The sequence below is a fragment of the Chenopodium album genome, chromosome 2 (genome assembly GCF_948465745.1).
Source record: "Chenopodium album chromosome 2, dcCheAlbu1.1, whole genome shotgun sequence".
Taxonomy (NCBI): domain Eukaryota; kingdom Viridiplantae; phylum Streptophyta; class Magnoliopsida; order Caryophyllales; family Amaranthaceae; genus Chenopodium; species Chenopodium album.
In genome coordinates this window covers 1019529-1028433 of record NC_137835.1, presented here as the reverse complement: position 1 = coordinate 1028433, position 8905 = coordinate 1019529, and the positions used below count along the sequence as shown (strand labels likewise).

Sequence of the window (8905 nt, the reverse complement as noted above, 5' to 3'; positions counted from 1 at the left end):
CTAGATAGTTTTCACTACATAAGGATTTACATCAATCAAGTAAATCGCTAACAAGTAGCAACAATAACCAAACGTTTCGTATTTTTTTAAAAGGAGGATTTCATCTATAATGGACTAAGGGACTGTTCTCATAAACTGAACTCAGCTGAACTGAACTGAGCTAAGCTTCACTGAATTGAAATGAATATTTTATAAGAGAAGGAAATTAGAAGTTGAACTGAACATAAATGTATGAGAATAGACCCTAAGTTGAACTTTAAATTATTTTTAAAAAAATAACATAAAATTCAAGTAATTAATTATTCACATCTCTATTCGTAAATAATAGGTGTAACATAATCTGTTGTTCAATTTGTCCCCGTGAAGCGCAACACAACAATTACGACTCCTATTATAGTGGCAAAAATTCACACCCCTTAATAAAATCTTGAAGTGTAGCTAATCTAAGTTAATTAGAAGCACACATGAATTGAGTGGTTGGTAAGATAAAATTCAAGCCTTTCCTTTCTAAGAAAACTCGTGTGCACTTGAAGCTTTCTCGATTCCTTCCAATCCAAAATCCCCAAAATTATAATATTCATAATCCTCTAAATCGAAATTTTATGGTCTCATTTCTAGCTCTGGGAAACATTGTATTCAACAATTAGGGTTTGTATTTGTCTGATTGATGCTTGTGGTTGTTTGAATTTGGGGATTTAGGGTTTTTGATTCATCTTTAATTTCCCCCAAATGCATAGGTTTGGTATAATCGACGAGAAGACGCGGAGAAAACCCTAAATTCTCACTTCAATGTTGAGCTCCTCTTCTTATTGTATCTCTCATCGTCCCCTAACTTTACCACCATTAACTAGAATTAGGGTTCCTAATCGTCCTGTTAGCTTATCGTTACTTAATCGTAATTTTCGCGCTACCGATTCTCATTACAACGCTTCAAAATCTGTAAGTGATTTTATAATGCTTGTTCTTTCAATTTAATTTGTAAATGTTGAAATTGCAGTGATTATGTGATTTGGGGTTTTTATTTTTTATGCAATTAGTTGTAGCTGGGTAAGGAATTTGAAGTAATTGATTTTGTTTGTTTGTGCTTTGGGATTATTGTAGAGATGGAAGATTTGTTGCTTTAGGCAAGAGGAGTTTCCAGCTGAGAACTTGAAACCTGAGGTGGTTGAAGATATTTTAGCTGAGGAACTGGTAAAGCCGAAGCTCGATTTTCAGACAGCTCTTAAAAAGGATTGGAGGTCGGGTTTTCGAGAGGTAATTATGAGCTCAATTTATCTGCAAATGTTTAGTGAATTGATGCATCTGTTTAAGATTATTGCGGAGTACTTTGTAATTGGTAACTACTTCACCAGGTGTGCGAGATGTCGTTTTCATGTCGAATTGTTATTGAATGAAATGATTGTCTTGCTGAATAGTTACTTTTATACATGCTTTAGATGAATTATGGTGATAAATCTTCATCTAGAGTTTATAGAGTTCACTTTGTCAGTGGCCTCCCTTGAATTTACCTCTGGTTTGCAACAATCCAATAACAACGCTTTCATTCAAAACTCCTGAGGTTGGTGAATGAGCTATTAAAAGGTGAGGGTTTCACATAGTAAATCTGTTCTCTCCCATGAATTGCAGCTAGGATGGAGGAATGGGACCCGCACTCTAAGCTGAGTTTGCTGTTTGCCTCTGTCAGTTGATGTTAGCTATAGACATGCGATCTTTTAGTTGTCGCAAATCAAGTGACATAACTTAAGAAATTCTTAGGAAAAAAAATTAGAGAAGTATAGATTTATGTAGAGGAATAAACATTTAGTTGTCGCAAATCAGGGTTTGCCATCAGTTTTCACAAGTGTCAAAGTATCAGAGATAGGAATCTTAACCCATATTAGAGTTTTTAAGCATCAAAGCCTTGTACAAGTGGCTGCACAACATGTATCTATATCAACCTAAATCTCTCCACTCCAATTAGATCCAACATTCTCCCTTTACGTATATATTTGGTATTGTCTATGTTACATTGACACGGGTACGGGTATCCGATATTGGTACGTATCCGAGTGTCTGATACGCCATTCTCAAAAATTTAGGACACGGGGACACCGTCTTAACATTGGACTCGGGTACGGATACGGCAATAATTTTGTCCATAATATATCAAAAATTATATAGGTGGTTTTTATTGATAGATTTTTATATCTAGGTGAGTGGATTGCTAAAAAAAAGTAAACAAAATAAAAAGCCCAAGTTGTTTATTTAAAAAAAGCCCAAGTTGTTGATAGAGAAACATAGGTTTAAGGCCTTTTAAGCTTTTTACCAATTAAAACAAAACCCTAGCCGCCACCCTTAAGCACATATATTAAAAAAAAAAATGTTACTGCTAGGTAAATCAGGAGAGAGGAGGGAGAAAAAAAGTCAAAAACTTCAGAAATTAAATAAGTAAATACACGTGAAAGAAGAAAGAGAGAGAAAACTGCATTGAGAAAACTCGTAATCGTGTTCATCTTCGAAATTGTTTGAGAACCGTCTTCATCTTCTTCAAAGCTTCAACTCCTTCAATGGCCGCCGTACCCGAGAACAAAATGGAGTATCCGGAACGGATTTCATACCCGGATCGGTGTCGCGTCGTATCGACCCGGGTATGCCGGCCAAAATGCCGTGTCCAGGTAACATAGGGTATTGTACATGAGGCTAGAAGCTACTTAAAGAGCCATTAAATGCAAGACTATATTTTCTTTGAGCACATCGAATGTCAATCAAAAACCTTCACAATGACTTGTTAATGACAGGTGATTGAATCTTCAGAATATATCTCTATATCTCAAACAAATCTTTTGTAAACTTATTAAATAGGAACCAAAGCTAACCTGTATACCTTCTTTGTCTATAACTTAACAACATATACCTAGTAACTTAAAAAGTTTTAGACAGAAATCATTTAGTATAGTTTCACTTTTATTCTTCCGCATTTCCTGATTGACATTATACCAGAGATCTTGTTCATGGAGAATCATTTCATAACACTTGATTGTCTTCTGCTTCTTCGTGAGTGCTAAAGGTAGAAGTTTTGTATGTATATCATCATGCTAGTGAGGTTTTTTTATCCATTTTATTTTCTATTAAAGAGCCAGAATATAATAACCCAATTGAAGCATAATGATCAAACTTGTTTAATGTATTATATGTCCCAGATCAAGCGGCGTTTATTTAAAAATATCCTTTTCCCTTGTTTATATACTTCTAAAATCTTTTTCCATTTGCATGCAATATAATGGTAGGTATGATCAGCCAAAATGTAACAAACTCCTGGCTGGTTCAAACCCTTTTGGAACCAAAATATTTTGTATAGGTGTAACATTGCTAGTATATTTATGGTTAGAACCCCCCCCCCCCCCTCTCTTTTTTTTTTTTTTTTTTTTTAAAAAAAAATGTCAAAGTGGGGTAAGTAAAAGAAAATTAGACGCCTACCTTAAAAGGACAAAGTGGGCTATTCCTGCCATTGATCTAATTGGGTTGTAGCTATATGAGTGGATTAATTTGAGCATAATTTTCTAAGCTAAGACTGAATTAAGAACAATGATTGTTTGTATCACTTAGTAGAACAAAGGCCAATTGTCTTGTCATTTACGTCACAGATTTACTTTATCATTTAATTGCATAGATGCTTAAGTATTTCTACTTAGTGATGAAGGGATCGTTGAACCTAGATGAACTAATTAAATTTCGAACCTTAGCCACCCATTTTGTCAAGTCATACATGGATCACATTTTTTTGGGTTTTTTTGGATGGACCTGAGTCTCTTTCTACAATATTTAAATTGAATATTCTTTCTCCAAATACTGTATCTATTTCTTTTAGGTGAAAGGTTTAAGGAAGTGTACTTATGTAGCCAGGATGAAGATAAAAGTAAATGTAATTAAAGATAGTGGGTAATTATATATTGAGGAGGGGCGGGGTAAATAGATGTGAGTGGGGTAGTGATTTGGAAGGTGCAAGGCACGACTGGTTAATTTGGAAAAGGAGTAAATGCATGTCAAATAGGTTTTCTTGTTGATAGGGTGAAAAGCCATAAATGCAGTGATTGTAAAATTCTGCCTTGTGAAAACTGAAAATTTTTTGGGTCTTATGGTACACATCAAAGTAAGATCAAGGAGGATGGGAACTCGAGCATACTATTAGGTTTTGGAAATTACAAGGCAGTCCACAAAATTGTTGAAAAGAAAGATTAACCTCAAGAGGTATTTGTATGCCCACTTGATCAAGTTGAAGAATTGCATTTGTAAAATATAATGGAAGTTTTTGTAAGAATCCAAGATTTTTATTGACATAGATACGACATGGTAAAATGAACCGTAAGATTATGTTGGGATAAAGAAGAGTAGTATAAGGATGCAATAGTAAAGGCAGCGGCAGCGGCTAAGAATGTGGCTTGTATGATTAATTAGTATTTTAAGGACAGAGAAAGTAATACTAACAAGATGGTGTGAGAATAGGAATTGAAGTCCTGAGATCTTTGTTCAGTAAGTGTATTAAGAGTAAAGATGATAGGATCAATGAACATTTCATTAAGGGTCAAATTACAATGCAAGAGAAGGGGAGTAGACGCTAAAGGTGACGGAAGCATAGAACTCACTCGGATGGATTAAGATTGCCATTGAAGTGTGGAGATGTTGATATTTTGTTGATTCACTTAAGGATTGAGTAATAGGGGCAGGTCATTTGAATGTCAATTTATAATAACAAAGGATATGTGCATTGAGAGAGAAACTAATGAGGTATACTAATAGGTTGTATAAAAGAGTAATAGAGCATATGTACCTATAAAGTGGTGAAGGAATTACTTTAGGTTTATACCCCAAAGGTCAATTGTAAATTGAATCTTTCCTATAGGGAGCATCAACATATAATGAAAAGTTTACACATGATTATCCATATTGAGAAAGATTTTGATAAGGAACAAAAGGACCTACTTTGGTGCATGCTGACAAAGAGGGTGTATCTTGCTAATATATTGACAATGTAAGAATATGTTTAGGTACTCCGATACAGCTGCAAAAAAAAAAAAAAAGGGAGGGGAGAATGAGCTTTAGTACTTTTAGTTTACTTGATTCTCCATTCCTACTTTTTCTCTTCGTGGCTGTAAAAAAAAAAGGAAAAAGACAGCCTGAGAGAGCTACGCATAAGTGAAAAACTCAAATAATGTCCAAACAGAAAGAGGAACTATACTATTAATATAAAAAAATAAAAAAAAAATAAAAAAAAAATATAACCCTCCAAAATTATAATTACCCAATATTTAGTTAAAAACTTAAAATGTCTAAAATTGAAAAGATAAATAAAGAATAGAGGTTGGTACTTTACTTTCTCTATTTTTGGGGTGATTTATATTTAATGAAAAATATAGTCATGTGGGGTTTTATTAGATTCTTCTCAATGTATAATCTTAAATTTTTTTATATTTTTTTACTTATTATTAATTAGAGATATTAATTTTGCATTGGAAAACTTGGAAAGAGAAATGTTTCTTATAAATAAAAACGGAGGAAGTATATAAAGTTTACTTGTGAGTTGAGACGTGTTTACTTTGGATGCAAGATGATATCAGGGTTATGTGAAAAATGTGACATTTTACTATTCTTCCAAGGTGATTAAAATCTCATTAATGGCTTAAAAATGCCTCAGGCTGCTGCTTCTGTGTTTAGAGCAATCGGGGATCGCTGGAATGTACCATGGACAGGAGAAACCATATTGCAAGTAAGTTCATTTCAAATAATATATCATTATTAATGCTTGCAAGTAAGTTCATTTCAAATAATATATCACTATTAATGCTTGCAATTAATTTCATTTCAAATAATATATCATTATTAATGCTTACCTAGAAACCAAAGATGTTTAGTGTGTGTGCATTGTGGGGGGTGGGTGTGGGGTGGGGGTGGGGGTGGGGGGGATTGGATGGAGGGCTGGGTTCAGTGTTCCAGTTGATGTGCTGCTGAAATTTGGCACAGCTATGCCTACTCTGGAGACATGTTAGCTTCCATTTTAGTATTCAATCCAGTTTAGCAATCCTTGCCATCACTTGCTGATAGAAAGGTCCTCTGCAGTCTGTTATTTCAGCTTCATTGTTACACAATGTATACACAATCACATTTCAGACCAAACAAGATCTTGATTCAGACCAAACATTTTGCATTATGTTGATCACAGTATACGGTTGTGGAAAAAAAGGCACAACAGAATTTGTTCATTTGGTTACACTATATATAACATGAGACTTCTCCATGATATATTGTCAAGAGACCTGCATCTCTAATCTAACCTTACTTGTCTTCATTGCCTGCCTCTAATCTTGCATTTCCTACATGTTCTCTCAAGCCCCATCCCTGTAGGAACAGCCATCTCCCATATGTTGTTACGTGTCCAAACACTAAACTGTTATGCATGCTATTTGTTGACATTTTATCGATTATTAATGTGTCAATCATGGTTGGCAAACCTTATTTTGTGAACTTTGCAAGGTTCATCTGTCAAAATTTTCATTATTTTGTTCCAATGTATGTACTAGACATGTGAGAATGTATATAACTGGAGTTATCTACTCACTGCGGACTGTAACCGCAGTCTTTACAACTCTGAAATTATGTGATCACATCAAAAGGCTCATTGGACTACCTTCTCTGTTTATCCAGGTTATGCTATTATGGATTGCCTCATTTTGGTTTGTGGGTTCTTGGATGATGCCATTTGCAGCACACATAGCTGGCTTCAGTAAAGAGTCTTTGACATATAGGGGACAAGCATTTTACAGCCTTTTGACCGATGTGACAGAAGGCCTAGCAGGGATTGCCATCCTTCATCGATGCCTTTCACGTTTCCGTCCACTTCCTCCAGGATGGTTTAAATTCAGCCTGAAAGGGAACTGGCATTTTGATGTTGCCCTTGGATGTCTCATGTTTCCCCTGGTTAATCGTCTCTCTCAATTCAATCTTGACATACTACCTTTATTGCCATCAACACCTGGCACTCTGTCAAGCGTTGAACAGTCTATCTTAGCACGGGATCCAGTTGCAATGGGATTGTATGTTGTGGTTGTTTCTGTGTGTGCTCCCATTTGGGAGGAGATAGTCTTCCGGGGTTTCCTTCTACCCTCCTTGACAAAGTACATGCCTGTATGGTGCTCTATTCTGGTAAGTTCAGTTGTCTTTGCTCTAGCACATTTCAATGTACAGAGGATGCTTCCGCTTATTTTTCTGGGGGTTGTCATGGGTGCTCTCTTTGCTCGAACGAGGAATCTTATGCCCTCCATGTTGTTGCACAGTCTGTGGAATGCATTTGTATTCTTAGATCTAATGAAGTAATACCTTACAACTTCACCTGATATATAAACCAATAATTCATTGGAATTGCTTCAATTGAAGCATTACGGTCTACAAAGTTGTTCAACCATTTGGTGTTCACCATTCAAGCAAAATCATCGCATAGATTAATGTATTGGATTTTAATTGAGTTACAGAACTTGCAAGCATTAATGAAGTTGGTGACCTTAATGTGTAAATTTTTACACGTGCAATCCTAACCTAGGGAGAGCTGAATGTTAGAGCTCTCACTTTGCAACCAAGAGGTTGTAGGTTCTACCTCTCCTAACCAATCGTTGGAGTGCTAGTGTGGCATCCGATCAGGTAATGTACTCAATTACCAATCTTAGTCTATGACCGGTTTTTCTGTGTTGAAACTTGGGTATTTGGATCCCCTCCCCAACTTCACAGGAGTTATGCTGCCCTTCAAGGCCAGTAACTTACCTAATAACAGTTCCCGATGTATTCTGTTCAGAGGGTGCATGGCTGTGTTTCATTCCTTTGATCTTAAAGGTGATGAGTTGTAACTTGTAAGCTTCTTAAAAGGATCCAATCTGGTAAATTTTTGGGATTTTCATAACTATTATTCAACCCTATAATGTTTGGAAGAGTTTCCACAAAATGGATGAGTATGTTATCTAGTCTTATACCTAAAAAAAGTATGAAGTACGGAGTATAATTTCGTATTGTAATTCTAGAGTGTTGATAGACGTGTCGCTTGCCTTGCAAAAATAATTCCTAATAATTATGTATCAAGCAAGTAAGGGTTGAATTTCAAAAGACTAATTGATTTAAACTACGGAGTAATTAAATTGACTTTCTTTTAAAAAAAATAAAAAAAATTAAATTGACTTGAAATAAAGCCAAGCAGGTAACCAAACAAATACTTTCTCTGTTAAATATTTATTGCAACAAAGGTGTATTTTATATCTCACAAATAATACTTATTTGTTGCAATTAATATTTAACAGAGGAAGTATATGAGATTATACTAAATTAGCATGTACACGATTATACTTATTTGTATTCAGTTTTTTTTTTTTTTTTTTTTCTCTAAAAGCTCATTATTCTCACACAACATTTCCCAAAAATATGTCCATGGAGAATGAATTTTTAGTGCTGTATTTTTCATTCTGAATAATAGGAGAATCTTGGGGTAAATTAGCGTAGTTATTTCCAAGGGGCTAATAATCTCCTAAAGACAGAATAATCTTGTCTTATTTTAGTTTGACATTCGCTTTGCAATTGTTTTGTATTTTCAATGTAGTTAATTCTAGACCCTAACTAGTTAAACCTATAGGGTCTGGGTAAGGGCCTAGGGTATGGGTATGAAATACAAATTCTATGTCCAAGTACTGCTAGATCCTACCAAGACCCTACCCATTATCATCCGTAGACGATGGAGGTCCAAAGTCATATACTACCTCTGTTAATTTTTATGTGCAACTTTGGGGTATTATCTATGAGATATAAAATATTCCAAAGTTGTACATAAAAATTAACGGAGGTAGTATAAATAGTGATTATTCATGTTTCTTGATATTTTTCATCTTGAATTGGG

General features: G+C 34.9%; 1 protein-coding gene across 1 annotated transcript; it reads left to right on the top strand.

Moving 5' to 3' along the window:
- Positions 1-449: 449 nt before the first annotated feature.
- Positions 450-7544, top strand: LOC145592205 (uncharacterized). Its single transcript, XM_081648666.1, has 4 exons — positions 450-939; positions 1102-1254; positions 5672-5743; positions 6679-7544. The coding sequence occupies exons 1-4, from the start codon at positions 790-792 to the stop codon at positions 7345-7347; spliced, it is 1044 nt and encodes a 347-aa protein (XP_081504792.1). The 5' UTR covers positions 450-789; the 3' UTR covers positions 7348-7544.
- Positions 7545-8905: the final 1361 nt, after the last annotated feature.